A 17,940-nucleotide genomic window follows, 5' to 3' on the forward strand; every position below is an offset into this window, starting at 1 on the left:
TTGTTTTCTTTTCCTACTTCAGTTCCGGTTAAAAGCTGTTCCCACGAGCCGACCGACATCATCTTCCTCGTCGACGACTCGGACAGTTTAAAAGATGATGATTTCAAAAAAGAACTTCTATTTGTCAACCACATCATCAGCTTCTTCGACCTGAGTCGAACTCTTTACCAAGTCGGCGTGAGCACGTTCTCCTCTGATGTGCACACCTACCTGAAACTTGGCAGCACTAACGACAAGTCGCAGATTTATTCAACGGTCGGCAATATCTCACCGACCAGGGGAATGACCTACTTGGGTAAAGCTATGGAACACGTGATTACCGAGGGCTTTACTGAAACAGGAGGAAGCCGAAGTGACGCTAGAAAGGTAAGGGAATTTTTTTTTTATCCCAGTTTAAAAATTGACGGACTACCCAACAAACAATAAAAGAAAGCATGCCTTCCAATATATACAAAGTTAAATCAGTCGGACTTTCAATGCAAGAGCTTAATAGCAATGCATATGGAAAATCGATATTTGATTCTAACAAGCCTTTTTCGTTTTATTTTCTTCTGTTATGAAGAACGAATATAATTGAGTTTGATTTAGTTTCTTTTTGACAATACTTAGGCTGGTTAAGAATATTGATAATATTGCTGGCATTTACCCATAAGCCTATCTGGCAATCATGCGGGCCTATTTGACGTTTTCTAAGTAGGCATTCCTCATTAAGGCAATATTTAAATAGCTTTGCAAAAAATAGCAGCTAGTTGTTTAAAAGGTGACTGAATAACAAGCAAATAATAAAGAAAACAAGTGAAGCATGCATGGTTCCCCGTGAGTGCACAGTGAAAAAAATGACTAAGTTCAGCATTTTCCCCCTCCCATTTAGCCCCAAAAGTTGTCAGGGGATGTCAAATCCTGGTAAAAATGAACAAACGGTGCAGTTTTAAACCTTAACATACGTAAATTTGAGTTCTGCGCCATGCAAAAAAAGAAATGACTAAGTCTATCATTTGCCCCCCACCCCCACCCATTTAGCCCCAAAAGTCCCCAAAACCTTAACATATTTAAATTTGAGTTAAACACCATGCAAAACTGCTAAATAGACATACACAGAAGATTTTGGACAAACATGGTAAAATAGTCCCAGAAATGGAGTGGTTTTTTTTTTTAGCCATAAAAGAGCCCCTGGGGCACACCCAAGAGTTATCACGAAGTATAGACAAACAAAATTATATAGAAATCAGTTAGTTACAACTTTTCGGAAAGTTTTATAAAAATCCAAGGCATCAATTTTTTTAAGTGGTGCCGAAAGTAACTTTTTTTAAGTGGTGCCGAAAGTAACTTTTTTTAAGTGGTGCCGAAAGTAACTTTTTTTAAGTAGTGCCAAAAATAACATTTTTGTAAGTGATGCCGAAAATAACTTTTTTGTAAGTGGTGTCGAAAGTTACTTTTTTTTTAGTGGTGCCGAAAGAAACTTTTTTTTAAGTGGTGCCGAAAGTAACTTCTTTTAAGTGGTGCCGAAAGTAACATTTTTTAAGTAGTGCCGAAAGTAACATTTTTTAAGTGGTGCCGAAAGTAACTTTTTAAGTGGTGCCGAAAGTAACTTTTTTTTAAGTAGTGCCGAAAGTAACTTTTTTTAAGTGGTGCCGAAAGTAACTTTTTTTAAGTGGTGCCGAAAGTAACTTTTTTTAAGTGGTGCCGAAAGTAACTTTTTTTTAAGTAGTGCCGAAAGTAACTTTTTTTAAGTGGTGCCGAAAGTAACTTTTTGTAAGTGGTGCCGAAAGTAACTTTTTTGTAAGTGGTGTCGAAAGTTACTTTTTTTTTAAGTAGTGTCGGAAATAACTTTTTTGTAAGTGGTGCCGAAAATAACATTTTTGTAAGTGGTGCCGAAAGTAACTTTTTTTAAGTGGTGCCGAAAGTAACTTTTTTGAAGTAGTGCCGAAAACAACTCTTTTTTAAGTGGTGCCGAAAATAACTTTTTTGTAAGTGGTGTCGAAAGTTACTTTTTTTAAGTAGTGCCGAAAGTAACTTTTTTGAAGTAGTGCCGAAAATAACTCTTTTTTAATTGGTGCCGAAAGTAACTTTTTTTAAGTGGTGCCGAAAGTAACTTTTTTTAAGTAGTGCCTAAAGTAACTTTTTTGTAAGTGGTGCCGAAAGTAACTTTTTTTAAGTGGTGCCGAAAGTAACTTTTTTAAGTGGTGCCGAAAGTAACTTTTTTTAAATAGTGCCGAAAGTAACTTTTTTGTAAGTGGTGTCGAAAGTTACTTTTTTGTAAGTAGTGCCGAAAGTTACATTTTTTAAGTGGTGCCGAAAATAACTTTTTTGTAAGTGGTGTCGAAGGTTACTTTTTTTTAAGTGGTGCCGAAAGTAACTTTTTTTAAGTGGTGTCGAAAGTAACTTTTTTGTAAGTAGTGTCGAAAGTAACTTTTTTGTAAGTGGTGTCGAAAGTTACTTTTTTGTAAGTGGTGTCGAAAGTTACTTTTTTGTAAGTGGTGCCGAAAGTAACTTTTTTTTAAGTGGTGCCGAAAGTTACTTTTTTTTAAGTGGTGTCGAAAGTTTCTTTTTTGTAAGTGGTGCCGAAAATAACTTTTTTTTAAGTGGTGTCGAAGGTACTTTTTTTTTAAGTGGTGCCGAAAGTAACTTTTTTTTAAGTGGTGCCGAAAGTAACTTTTTTTAAGTGGTGTCGAAAATAACTTTTTTGTAAGTGGTGTCGAAAGTAACTTTTTTTTAAGTGGTGCCGAAAGTAACTTTTTTAAGTGGTGCCGAAAATAACTTTTTTGTAAGTGGTGCCGAAAGTAACTTTTTTGTAAGTGGTGCCGAAAATAACTTTTTTGTAAGTGGTGTCGAAAATAACTTTTTTGTAAGTAGTGCCGAAAGTAACTTTTTTTAAGTGGTGTCGAAAATAATTTTTTTGTAAGTAGTGCAGAAAGTAACTTTTTTTTAAGTGGTGCCGAAAGTAACGTTTTTTAAGTGGTGCCAAAAGTAACTTTTTTAAGTGGTGCCGAAAGTAACTTTTTTTAAGTGGTGCCGAAAATAACTTTTTTGTAAGTGGTGTCGAAAGTAACTTTTTTTTAAGTGGTGCCGAAAGTAACTTTTTTAAGTGGTGCCGAAAATAACTTTTTTTTAAGTGTTGCCGAAAGTAACTTTTTTTAAGTGGTGCCGAAAATAACTTTTTTGTAAGTGGTGTCGAAAGTAACTTTTTTTTAAGTGGTGCCGAAAGTAACTTTTTTAAGTGGTGCCGAAAATAACTTTTTTGTAAGTGGCGCCGAAAGTAACTTTTTTTAAGTGGTGCCGAAAATAACTTTTTTGTAAGTGGTGTCGAAAGTAACTTTTTTAAGTGGTGCCGAAAGTAACTTTTTTTTAAGTACTGCCGAAAGTAACTTTTTTTAAGTGGTGCCGAAAGTAACTTGTTTTTAAGTAGTGCCGAAAATAATTTTTTTTTAAGTGGTGCCGAAAATAACTTTTTTGTAAGTGGTGCCGAAAATAACTTTTCTTAAGTAGTGCCGAAAGTAACTTTTTTGTAAGTGGTGTCGAAAGTTACTTTTTTTTTAAGTAGTGTCGGAAATAACTTTTTTGTAAGTGGTGCCGAAAATAACATTTTTTTAAGTGGTGCCGAAAGTAACTTTTTTTTAAGTAGTGCCGAAAATAACTTTTTTTAAGTGGTGCCGAAAATAACTTTTTTGTAAGTGGTGCCGAAAATAACTTTTCTTAAGTAGTGCCGAAAGTAACTTTTTTGTAAGTGGTGTCGAAAGTTACTTTTTTTTTTAAGTAGTGTCGGAAATAACTTTTTTGTAAGTGGTGCAGAAAATAACTTTTTTGTAAGTGGTGCCGAAAGTAACTTTTTTGTAAGTGGTGCCGAAAATAACTTTTTTGTAAGTGGTGCCGAAAATAACTTTTTTGTAAGTGGTGCCGAAAATAACTTTTTTGTAAGTGGTGTCGAAAGTTACTTTTTTTTAAGTGGTACCGAAAGTAACTTTTTTTTAAGTGGTGTCGAAAGTAACTTTTTTAAGTGATGCCGAAAGTTACGGTAATAAAAACGTTTTGTTTAAAAAGCAAAAAATGCCAACCCGAAATTTTTATTTCTTTCCTTCCTCTTGTTTGAATATAACACGAAGACAATCTGTACATGTACCTTTCCAGAGAGTATTTGTGACTATCCTTCACTCCCCCCCCCCTTCCAAATATATCGATCTATGTCTCAATATGTGATCAGTTTTGTATATTAATCAATATTTTTCTACTCAATTGCTGACAGGTTTTGATAATCGTCACCGATGGAGACACGATCGACTTGAAAGAAACGATAACTGCCAGTCAGATCCTAAAAGGATTGAAAGTAACAATATTCGTCATTGGAATTGGTCAACATCTTAACCAGGCCAACCTGCAACAGATCGTCACAGAACCTGAAAATCTCTTTCAAACCAAAGATTTTGACGAACTTCCCAAAATTGTGGATTCTTTAAAAACAGTGGTGTGTAAAGAAGTTACAAGTAAGATATTTACTATCGCCATTTATCTGCCCTTCTCAAACTCCGTCTAAAAAAGAAAAAAAAATGTTAATCCTTCGACAGATTTAGTGTGTGTGACAGAGATGAAGAAAAAATCTGTCTTCAACCCCCAAACTTAAATCGGTGATCCTAACATGAAAATATATAATCTTTTTATAAGCCGTGCCCCATTTGTCCAAGTCCAAATGTTGATCCTTAGACAGCTTCAGTATGTGTGGCAGGGATTAAAGCATTAGTTCTATCCTAACACCAAACTTAAATTAGTGAACACTGTACAATCACACCGATATGAATTGTCATGTCGCAATAATGAAAATATCCCAAAATTATAAAAAACGATAAAGTAGAAAATTAATTAGACTTACTTCCTTTTGTAACAATTAGAGCTCTCTGGTTTCTCTTATTTCATTTATTTACTTAGTTTATTTATTTATTTTTTATTTTATATTTGTTTATTTTATTTATTTGTTTGTTTTACAAAACTAAATTTTCGTTAACTGCCTTCGAAAACTATTTTATTAGTTTCAGAAAAAAGTTCTTGTGGAATTTTTAATTTTTATTTTAAATGATGTATTTTCAAATATATATATATTATATTTTATATATTAATTTTAAAGAGAGCTTTCTGCTCGTTTAAATTACAATCGTTTTAAAACAATTATGTCTTTTCAGAACGTTGACTACAAGATGGAAAAAAAACAAATTCGCACAATTTTCTTATTTAAATTCAAGTTAGGCCGAAAAGCTGCTGAAACAACTCGCGATATCAACGAAGCTTTTTGGTCCAGGAACCATTACTGAATGCATAGCGCAATGGTGGTTTAAGAAATTTTGTGGCGGCAACGAAAGTTTTGAAAATGATGAGCGTAGTCGTCGGCCATCGGATGTTGACAACGATCAATTACGAGCCTTAATCAAAGCCAATCCACGCACGACTGTTCAAGAACTTGCTTCTGAATAAGACGTAATGTATACGACGATTCCCAACCACTTGAGAGAATTTGGAAAGACAAAGCACTTGATAAATTGGTTCCTCAGGAATTGAACGACAACCAAAAAAAAAAAATGCTGTTATGAAGTGACATATTCCCTTTTATGCAACAAGAACGACCCGTTTCTCGACCGGGTTGTGACTTGCGATGAAAAGTGGGTTCTTTACGACAACTGGAGATGCTCAGCGCAGAGATTAGATGCCGCCGGAGCTCCATGATACTTCCCGGAGCTATTGCACCAAAAGAAGGTCATGCTGAATATTTGGTGGTCTGCGACAGGTCTCATCCAGTACAATTTTTTGAATGCAGGTGAAACCATTACGTCGGATAAATAATATCAACAAATGGATGAATTGAATCAGAAACTTCGACAACAACACCCAGCATTAGCCAACAAAAAAGGCCCGATTCTCCTTTACGACAATGCCGGCCACACGTTACTAAACTGACACTGCAGAAGTTGGACGAATTGGGCTACTTTTCAAGCATCTCGATAACTTTCTGCGTGAGAAACGCTTCAAAAACCTAAGCGATATCAAAAATGCCTTCAGCGACTTCATCGCCACCAGAACGCAAGATTTTTATATTACTAGCATAAATACACTTTTTGGAGTTGGTAAAAGTGTGTTGATTCTGGTGGTGCTTATTTCGGCCAATACTTTTGTTTGTTCGAGCCGAGATGTGTTTATTTGAACTTAAAGTTAAAAACCGCAAGAACTTTCTTGTCAACCTGATATTAATAATTAATTTTCTACCTTATCGTTTTTCGTAATTTTTGGATATGTTCATTACTTGTTGCGTTATTGAATGCATATATATATATATAGTTTCAAGTTTGCACTTTTCAAATGCTTGCAAAATTATATACACCTGACAGTTCTTTTGTCGTTCTCAAAATCAATGCAGACGATTTTTGTCAATATTCAAGTTTATTTATAATTCATTGTTGGTCATTGACACGAGAGAGGGACGGAACAGAACTACTGCGTTCAGCGGTGTGTGTGTGTGTGTGTGTGTGTGTGTGTGTGTGTGTGTGTGTGTGTGTGTGTGCCAGGCGACGGCAGAATCTATCACTCATATTGGACGACTATCGAACCCTTTCTTTTTAAAATATTTCATTTTTCCTCTTTATTTTGCGTTACGTAATTCTAACATTCCGACCCGGAATGTAAGCCGTTCTTTGTTTTCGGTGATAGTTACGATTCAACTCATTTTTATAGGACACAAGAATGTAGATCAAAATCCATCTATCAGCGTCGCCCTAGCTCAATATTCAACTTACAGTGACATGACAATTTAGTAGATACCATTATTTTCACTTGAATTTCAATATTTCAGTTTTCGAAATTTGCTACAATAATGAAAAAGAACCATTTTAAAATTATTTTATTATATTTTTAATAGTCTCTGGTGTCCCTTTTGCTTCTAGTAAAACCAGATTTTGACTATTTGACAGATTTTGTGCATGTAGCAGATATAAATAATGTTCCGTCCCTCTTCATGCATCATGATTTTCGTCAACCAATCAGGTAACATTGAGGTGATGTTATAATGTTATCAGTAGCAGCCGATCAAGTTGTATAAAAAGGTTGCATTTTATTAATCGACCGCTTACGTGGGGCTGGCCCTAGTTTCATAGCTAGACAAGACGCTTAAATCAGTGATCCTAGCATGAAAACAGTGTCGTATCATTTTTTGGACGAAATAAGGAATAATGATTCTGACTGACTTCACTGCGAAGACCAAAAAAAGAAAATGTTGCGAGTAAAAAACATAACTGGTTTTATTATTTATTAAAAAAAAAAAACGCAATCCAAAGTTTGGTTTTTCAACTGTTATTGTCGTCATATAATAACTCGTTTTTATTATTGCTTAAAAAAGCAATTCAAAGTTTGGTGTCAGTCTAAACGCATGTTATATTACAAAAATGAACGTATGGAAGTAAGAAGGACAAGCGAATAAGTGTAGTTTAAATTTTTATTGAGTCAATATGATCGTAGTGGATGCTGTTAACATTGTCAGGATGTGCCAGTGATGGCGGAGGCAGTGACGGGGACGTCGATCAGCTGCTTATAGTAAGGATAGCGGTCGGTTGGTCGGCAGGCTCTTGGAAATCGGTGGTGAAGAAAGGGTAGTCTGAATACCTGCTGTGGATGTCGCCTGGGGTGAGGCTGGTTGCTATTGATGCGATGTCTTGCGATGCTATTAATGTTATTACTACTCGGCGATCTAGCTTATTCTACCCGGTTGTCAAAAACCAGTTGGACCGCGGACGTAGTTGAAGACATGGTGGTTCCGGGCGTTGATGTGTCATTTTTGTTTTAGAGTTGTGTTAGTTTCCACGTCTTAACGTACATCAGGGAGTTATCTGTTTGGTGAGTATGTTCACTTGTCCGTATCAGATTGATGCTGATAAAATCACGGATGTATTTGAGTAAGAATTGTACTCTTACAGTGTTCCACGGGTTAATTATTTCTGTCGATGTACATGCAGGAGGGCCGTCCTGTTCCTACTTCAAATTTGATTCTTTTTTAGAGGAATGGTTCCCTCTAGTGTTTTTTTTTTTTTTTTTTTACTGGGATGCCTTGTGAATGATGCCGTTGGTGTAGACACAGAAAAAAGGTTTTTGACGCTCTTGTGTACATTTAGCATGTCCGTGTAGTTTTTGGTTCATCTTCCACTATCACTGCTCCTGCTGATTTCATGTTTTATTTATGTAAATCTGTAGGGATATGTGATATAACAGTTCATGTTACCACTTGAGAATATTGTTAGAAGTCCTTTATGTAATATTGAAATATATTTAGCAGAATTAACGTTTCCTTTGCACTTGCGACCATCACTCCAAATTGCACTTCATACCATAACCACGAAAACCCCCAGGTGCAGTCAGCGAGGAAGGCGCCGACCCACTGCACGACTTCAAGATGGAACCCGTACATTCGGAGCTTGATGAGAAGTAGACGATGATTTACAGAGTCGAAAGCTTTGGCAAAGTCCAAGAAGACAATATCCGCAGTGTCTGCCTTGTCCATGATTCTGGTCAGCGACGTCTCCATGACCAGAAGATTCGTTAGGCAAAACCTCCTTAGCATGAAGCCGTCTTGGGATTGAGGGATTTGCTCGGTCTATTGAAGGTGGGTGGATTTATTTGCTTCCCCACTGAGCAAATTAGGCACAATGCCGTTTTTTAATGTGCAGTGTTGGCTGCAGTCTTTTTTAATCAAACTCTTGCTGAGGGAGTGTCCAGACCCATACCTTTCCACTGTTGGGAAATAATGAAAAGCGTGATTCATCAGAGAAAATGACATTGGTCATAGGTGTCTCCATCTCACAAGCCCAATCTTTTCTGCGCTTAATATTGGCAGGATGAAGAAGAGGTTTCCTCCTTGCAGCTTTACCAGATACCTGACAGCTGTTCTGGGACTGACACGTACTTGTGTTGCACTGTCAGAGGCATCCTCTTCAACATTTCTTTTCACAAGTCACAAGGTTTTTCAGAGGGCTTGGGGCAACCTGAATAAAGCTTTGTTCACTCTTTGTCCTCTCTTGTGAATTTTACAATCACTCTATTAACAGTAAAAAGAGGTATTGAAAGATCTACCGATATTTTGCGTTGACTAAGGCCACCTTCATGTTGACCAACGATTCATCCTCATAGAAATTCTGATAGGTCTGATGCTCCTTTGGTTTGTGGCATGCTTCAATGTTGTTAGATGCAATTTTAATGAGATATTCTCAGTTATTTCAGCACTATTCTTATCTGTAAATATAAATTAGCATATATTAATCTTAGGAAAAATATTTATCTTTCTGTCATGTCTGTGTATATGAACGAAAACCAAATATATAATTTTTCTCACATTTACAGTATTTGCATATCATCTACCTTGACCTCGACCTTGGCCTTTTTTGTGTCAACCGATTGGGCTGAGATTTTGTAAACATCTGTCAATCTCCAACAACGAATGTTCGCTGACATTTCGATATGAAAAACAGTACCTAATTGCTTTTACTTGTCTCCCCATGAGAACAAGAAAAAAAAACAGATAGAGGGAAGCTCTTCATTATTATACCACACTATAAATTAACCCCCCCCCTCCTGTGTTAACGAAATTTATATATAATATATGGGTAGCGAAACGCGTAACCTGTTTGACTAGCACGTGTGCATGATTCAAAGGGTCGGTCGTGGAACAAAATGAAAAAGAAAGAAAGGAAAAACTAACATGGCGAGACAGTTTGCTTTATGGTGAATGATCACGTGACTGTGAATGTTTATGCAAATGAGACTGGTCTATAAAAGCGGACGTGAAGCGAACATGAGGCGAGTTGAGGAAGGCGTGTTACTTACGCAGACGTGTAGACGTCAGCTGGAAAGATCGTTGCGTTTGCAAGTCGGTAGTTTTGGCAACAATGTCGAATTCAACCGAGGAACTGGTGATTTGAAATGCAGAATAAATAACACTTGAGTTATTTAATCATAATATGTTACTGTTGGGACGATTAATCGGAAAAATCGGGACTTTTTAGGGTATTGGAATCGATATCCGAAAAACTGACTCTAATAACCGATTCCAAAAACAATTCTTTTTATTCATTTATTTATTTTTGCTGAACACTTCATTTTACGTTTCTGAAATTTAGAGATGAGGATTGGTCATGCGTATCATTTGCCCCCATACTTTCCAAACTGTTTAAGCGTTGCCTTAAGGAGAAGTGCTTTCCAACACCCTGGAAAACCTCATCAATATGCCCTGTATTTAAGAATTCAGGTGATAAGTCATCCCCCTCTCAGTACAGACCAATAAGTCTCCTGTGTGTCATGAGTAAGTTGCTGGAATCCACAATAAATAGAGAAGTAGTCAACCACCTCAGCAGAAATAACCTTCTTAGCGACATGCAATATGGTTTTCGCTCTGCTAGATCTACAGCAGATGTGCTAACGGTTATATCTCATAGGATTAGCGAATCTCTCGACAAAGGCTTCATTTCTAGAGAAATTGCTCTCGACATATCAAAGGCCTTCGATAAGGTTTGGCATAAAGACCTACTACACAAGATTTCCAGCTACGGTATAACTGGAAATGTTTTCTCTATCATTAAATCATTTCTATCTGCTAGGCTCATAAGAGTAGTGGTTGATGGGCAGAAATCAGAGGCCCACAGTATTAATGCTGGAGTCCCTCAGGGGTTCATACTGGGCCTAACTCTCTTCCTGATCTACATCAATGATCTCCCAAAACACATACTAAAATCTTTCGTTGACATCTCTGCTGATGACACGACCATCTATGGCAACACATCAAAGGCCGTAAATGATGATGTTCTCTCTGATTCTCTCTCCTCTGATCTTGAGCGCGTGGTACAGTGGGGAAAGAGGTGGCTGGTTACCTTTAACGCATCTAAGACCGAGCTCCTATCTCTACATCATAAACGCTCTGATCCCCATCTGGCATCAATTGAAATGGATGGCTCTCGTCTAAGGGAGGCCCCAGGATTTGATAAGCTCCTGGGTTTGACCTTTACACCTGATCTTAAATGGAACACATACATCAAATCTGTTGCCAAGGTCGCTGGGAAAATGGTGGGATCCTTCTACCGCTCCAGAAGATATCTCACTAATGATGCAATTCTCTATCTATATAAGAGCCAAGTACGTCCAAAGATGGAGTACTGCTGCCACATCTGGGCGGGGGCTGCAAAAAACAGCCTATTCTGCCTTGACGGAGTACAAAATAGACTCTGTGGCTTGGTGGAGGATGCCCTTTTCTCTACCCTGCAACCTCTTTCCCACAGAAGAGGCGTAGTGAGCCTGTCATTGTTCTATTGTTACTTCCATGGCAGGTACTCGTCTGAGCTCCATTCTCTGGTCCCCCCTCGCCAATCTTTCTCAAAAAACACCCGACTAGCTGAAACCACCGTCAATAATTTTCCCCACTCCCTATCTGTGCCTAAATCAAAACGTAGATACCATGAACAAAGCTTCTTTCTTAGAACTGCACGCCTGTGGAACTCTGTTCCGCTTGCCTGTTTCCCTCCCGACTTCAACCTGGATGTCTTCAAGTCCAACACAAACAAATTCCTGATGAACCGCCCCCTCTAAGAAATGACACCTTACCAATTCTCCAATACTATTGCTACACTATCCCTTTGATTACTGTACACACAATAACCCTTATCCCTGAATGGCCATTGGGCCTTGATAAGTGGTGAACTCCATTTAAAAAAAAAAATTTGGATTGGGCGGAATTGGCAATCCCATCCTCCATGTTATAAGGTAGGTGAAAGAAGCAAAGGTCGCGTAATGAAAACACAGAGTACACCGATATATGATAAATAAATGTAGATCTATTTACATCGGAATACAAAAGTAATAGTAAGAATAGAATAGAAGATATTAAGAGTTCAGTGAGAAAAGATTATAAGATTACTTGCGTTATTGCATTTTTGTGAGAGGTCGACGGCAAGGTTGGTGTCGGACTGGCATTCACCAGACCGGAGAGCGTCTATCGTCACATCGTCACTTGTTGAGAGTTCCAGCAAGAGAATGAAATATACGAAATGGAAGTGAACATAGCTGTATCGCCCCCTGGTGGCAAGGCATAGTATTACTAGAGTTGAAGGGCGATAATCGTGTTTAACTTAATATCAACCGTTTGTATGTATGAGTTCGCTAGTGAGGAAAAATCAGTTCTCATAGAACTGTTTATTTACTTCACAGAAGTAGCTTAGTGATATTTATAACAAGAAACGAATTGGTTTAAGGCTCCCGAAAGTCGTACTAGAACTGTCCGCAAGAATCTGTGGCATAGTGGTTAACGTACTTGGAAAAAAAATTAATTGTAAACATGATATTCTGTTGAAGGTTGAAGGTTCAATTCTCAGTGTGGCCGACCGAAAATACAATTGCGAATTACTTAGGATCTCTATCCAATCGTGGCTGATGGAATGAGAAATTCCGTCCAGATTCCTGAGTCCGACAGAAACATTTCTGAGTTCGACAAGATACATCTAAGGAAGGTCGAAGATTGAAGGTTACATCCATCGAAACGTTGTAAAAATGACACTCAAGATGAGAACAGTAGTCCGAAGAATCCAAATGACACGAACAACGAATCCTCATCTCAAAAATTCAAAAATCTGATTAATTGATATCGATAAGATTATTTGCTAGAGTTTGCAAGATAAAATTAATATTAAAAATGGAGAAATATTTTTAATTCAAATACTTACAATTATTCACAAATATATCCAGTTTCGTTTTTGCGTCTTGTTGTATTTATATACGGCATAACCCGACGTTCTCGAAGTTAAGCATCGACGTACCTGATCAGTACTAAAATGGGTGAATGAACTAATTATGGTTTCTGAGTTACAACTAAGTCAAGTGTAAAATGGAAACTGTTAAGTATCACGCAGTGATCTGGTTTTTGTATTTAAAAGGACGCACACCACAGAAAACGTTTGATGAAAAAAAAAAAAGAAACATATTGTAATGATGCCGCATCACATAGTCTTGGTAAACGCTGCCATAGTGAATTCAAATATGGCCGGAAATCTGTGGAAACAGATCCCAGACCTGATCGCCTTCCTTCTTCTACAATTGATGAGGCACCTGTCAGTCAAATTGTACCTATTTACTATGCCTCCCCACGGGACAGAGTTAGACACCAGGGTCGTTTTTTAATGTGGAGAAAAGGTACAAAAATAAAAATTGTCTCAGTTGTGAAGGATTTCTCCTCCACCGAAAGAGAACAAGAAATGGAAGTGCAGCATCTGCAGAACAGATACTACACTTTGATCTTGACCAAAATTGTAGCTAACATTTTGGAAGATTGACGCGTGACTATTCGCCAAATAATCCAAGAGGTCTAGATTAGTACAGACCTTATGGAAACCATCATTCTTGACAATTGCATATAGTCTGCCAGATGAATTAATATTAAAGATGGAGAAATAGTTTTTGTTCAAATGCTTACAATTATTCACAAATATATCGAGAGTTACGTTTTTGCGTCTTGTATTTATATACGACATAACACGCCGTTGCATCACCGAAATTGACTCTTGAAAATTCATTATATTATTGCTAGACATCTTAGGAGGTGACTGCCCCATTGTTATGATTTCATGTTCAAATGAACAGTTACAGCAGGAATTGGAATACATCCTACTAAAGCCTAATCATCACAGCTGGTAAATTTCAAAAATGCAATCTGGACCTGAAGACACTTTAGAAGAATGATATGTAATATAATTCTGTTTTAAACTTGGAGAAAAAAATGCCATAGAAACGTATGGAATGCTTCAGGCTGCTTTTTGGACTATATTGCATGAATCACGCATCAGTTTTTGAGTGGCATAAAAATTCAAGGAAGGCTGTGAGGAATAATGAGTGGATTGGTCAAATAAAGAATTTCATGGATAAGGACTGTTATGTGTCTATAGAGACAATAAGTATACAATTTGATGTCAGTGTGGGAACTGTACACATAATTATTCACGAGGAACTGAAGATGCAGAAGATTTGTGCAAAGTTTGTCCCAAGGGTGCTCAGAGAAAAAAAGACTATTTGACCAAGATGAACATCAAGACTTCTTCACCCTCCCTATTGTCCAGACCTTGCTCCCTGTGACTTTTGGTTATTCCCTAAGCTCAAGGAAAACCTTCGAGGCTGTCGTTATAAGACAATTGAGGAAAAAGACTGTGACAAAGGTCATTGATACGCTCACAAAGGAGGACTTCCATATATATATATATATATATATATATATATATATATATATATATATATATATATATATATATATATAATGATAATAAAATAATAATGATAATAATTATTCTTTATACCTACAGACACTAATGTTTCATACTTACTCAACCATCAGTGTAGGGTAATAATTCCTGCCAATCATGAGATTCAAACCAGCCACGAAGCCACCTTTTACATTTTGATATGGTGAAAGAAATAAACTGTAAGATGAACAACATATTTGAATTTGGAATATACATCGAGCTTCATAAATAACAGGATTGATATAAATAAAAGGGTGAAATATAATTGACAAGCATATTTTTCATGTATATATATATATATATATATATATATATATTTTTATAAAGTAATAGGGTTCGTGTGTTTCTGTCTGTGTGTACAGCTCTCCATCATCAACGAAATATAAAGGAGGTAAGAGGGTAGATCTCTCCTGGTAGAGAAACATTAGAACCCATTTTAGGATGTTTCTGTTATAGGAGACATAAGAATCTGTGCCTAATTTCTTTATATACTATTCTACAAACAACCCCCATATCGAATGACTTATGCTCATTTGCATATCACATTATATTAAATCTCTTTAACTAATTACCTCGACCTTATTACATATTGGAAATATTCTAATCATTTCAACTGTACTATTTACAAAATCTATTTAACATTTAATCTATCTTCTATCTTTTATCTATCTATATCTATATCTATCTTCTATATATATCTATAAAAACAGAGATGTGTGTGTGCCACAGACGATTTCTGATTGGTTAATCCAATAATCACATCTCCTAAAAAACAATCGTTTCTACGCTCTTACCTTTACCATAAAATATTATGGCTTTATTTATTGTCCATCTTGGAAGGGTTTAATTTTTTAATAACTTGTTATTTACAAATTAAAAAAATACGAAACTACACGAAATACGCGCACACAAAATACTAAACTACACGAAAAATACTAAACTACGCAAAAAAATACTAAACTACACGAAATACGCGCACACACGCACACACACACACGTTCACTACCGTCACGTTGTTATGGCAACCAAACCCGCTGACTTCTTTTTCTCATTTCACTCGTGGTCTTAAATTCATTTCGGGTTTGTATTACTGTACACATAGATTCGAATAAGTTGCCAAAAAACAAATATATAACAAATAAATGTTATCAAAGGCAAATTTTTCGTGTTTTTATTCAATTTAACATGTTTATTCAGCTCGAAAAGCATACAGTGTTTACCGATGTATTGGAAAATTCAAGATGGCGGCCGATTCTCTCTTTAACACGGTAAGTTTGGAAAAAGGTGTAATAAATAAAAAACCGGTTAAAATACTGTTAAAAACTCGCTCAATATATGTTACCGTGACATAGGTTGACATATATTCGGCGGGTTTTTAATAGTATTTTGTATAGTTTTTTATTTATAACACCTTTTCCCAAACTTACGGTGTTAAAGAATGTGTGAGACGCCATCTTGAATTTTCCAACACATCGGTAAACACTGTATTCTTTTCGAGCTGAATAAACATGTTAAATTGAATAAAAACACGAAAAATATATCCAGTTTTTATCGGTTTTTTACCTTCTCTGCAGAAGTACAAAAAAAAAAACAAACAAAAAAAAACGGAAGGTACTTTTACAGAATGTTAAACTAACCCTAACCGATGTTTTATGTTTAGTTTAGGAAAAGTCAGAAGAAATAAAAGTCATTATTGCATGAAATATACGTATTTAGTTGAAGTATTGTTTATGTCAATTCTTTCGAAGAAATTTAGCAAGAATACCTGTAAACCAGGAAATCGGTAAAATGTCATCATGGATGAATACTTGTCTATTATAATTTCTACCCTTGACAAAAACTTAGCCATAACAAAAGAGATTTATTGTTCAGATTGTTTTTGAGATTGATTTCTAAAAAGATATTTTACAAATAAAATCGACTTTAAACTTAAAGACTTAAATTACAATAATTGAATTTAAACATTCTTATTTCAATATTTGGCACATAACACCTGCAAAAATGATCACAATGTCAGGATTTCATTTTATTTCAGAATCGATGGCAAATACTAATATTTAACATTAGTTTATCATTTAAGCCGATAAAAAAGCCCTTTTTTTTTCCGAGTCATAAAAGGATTTGGAGTTTCCTAATCAACCTTTCGGGTGCAGTTGCACGCTCTCAAAATAACTAAAGTGTTGGCTTTAAAAAAATTGGTTCATTAAAACTAAACAGGTTTAGTTTTAATAAAAAAAAAAAAATTAAAAAAAAATCGCTTTGGTAATTAGATATGTCGTATGGTTATCCCTAATCGCTGAATAAAACCGCTAACGAGTTGAATGATTACGACATAAAATTAAACTCGGGTTCCTGAAACGGAAACTTCGTTTGTTTTTGTTTTTTTCTTATCAATATATTTACATTGTTATTTTGTTTTCATTTTCAATCATTCGAACAGTTTTCTTTTTCAAGTAATCCAAGTTACAAAATTCCCACTGTTTACTATGCTAAAATCACAATGACTAATGTATACCTATTAACCCTTATCCTTGAGTGGCCTCTGGGCCTTGATAAGTGGTGACACCCATGTAAAAAAAAAAAAAAAAAAAAAATCACTCGAACAGTTTTCTTTTTATAATGTACAGTTTTAAAAGTTTAAAAACGATATAGTTTTTACTTCAGGAAAATTAATGGGTCAGTTTTTACGATGTGCCCTGTTAAAATACTGTTAAAAACTCGCTCAATATATGTTACCGTGACATAGGTTGACATATATTCGGCGGGTTTTTAATAGTATTTTGTATAGTTTTTTATTTATAACACCTTTTCCCAAACTTACGGTGTTAAAGAGGGTGTGAGACGCCATCTTGAATTTTCCAACACATCGGTAAACACTGTATGTTTTTCGAGCTGAATAAATATATTACATTGAATAAAAACACAAAAAAGATATCCAGTTAGGTAGAAAAGTAACTTATCTTGCCTTTGATAACATTTATTTATATATTTGTTTTTGACTATTTTTTCGAATCTATGTGTACAGTAATCTTGCCAGGATGCGGAGGAAAATGAATGAAGGGGGAGGGGAATAAAATAAAAACATTTTGGAAACAGAGTAAGTTTGAAAGAATTGCTTTGCACAGAAAGAAATTAATGAAAAAATAAAATTAAATTTCTTTTCTTTCTTGATTTTTTTTTTAGTTTTTTATGAAAAAGGAAGTCAAAATTAAGACTATAAAAAACAATTTTTATTAAGAGCGAACCTCAGTCGTCAGGTCTGTAAAAAAAAGACGTGGAATAATAAATGTTTTCTAATACAAATTGTTTTTACTTATGTGTTCATTTGTCTCTTTGAAGTTCGTTTGTTTAATATATCGGTTTGCAATATAATTTTGTCATTCTGTCAGACTCAAATTTTAAATCTATATATCTATAAAAGTGAAAGTGTGTGTGTGTGTGTGTCTGTGTACATTTCCCTACGAAATAACTCTGTCAATTTTTAGTCTACAGACTCGAAATTTGATATACAGGGTACTGAGATTTGGAAAAATCTATGTGATCGGTTTTTAGCCAGAAATTTGGCGATTAAGGGGTCAAAGTTCAACGATTTGAGCTTTGAGAACTCTACCAAACTTCTCCGACAATTTTGGGTCTACACACTTTAAAT

The 17,940-nt window shown here is 35.6% G+C and overlaps 1 protein-coding gene across 2 annotated transcripts in view; it reads left to right on the forward strand.

The window, feature by feature from the left end:
- The window catches only part of LOC145258323 (collagen alpha-6(VI) chain-like), an 88,155-nt gene that overhangs the window by 18,392 nt on the left and 51,823 nt on the right, over positions 1-17,940 (forward strand). For both annotated transcript variants that reach the window (XM_080116417.1, XM_080116418.1), the window contains exons 2-3: positions 23-366; positions 4,241-4,478. In XM_080116417.1, coding sequence (XP_079972543.1) covers positions 23-366; positions 4,241-4,478 — 582 coding nt within the window. The remainder of the gene's footprint in view (positions 1-22; positions 367-4,240; positions 4,479-17,940) is intronic.

The sequence above is a fragment of the Euprymna scolopes genome, chromosome 33 (genome assembly GCF_053919585.1).
Source record: "Euprymna scolopes isolate OS-2025 chromosome 33, ASM5391958v1, whole genome shotgun sequence".
Taxonomy (NCBI): Eukaryota; Metazoa; Mollusca; class Cephalopoda; order Sepiida; family Sepiolidae; genus Euprymna; species Euprymna scolopes.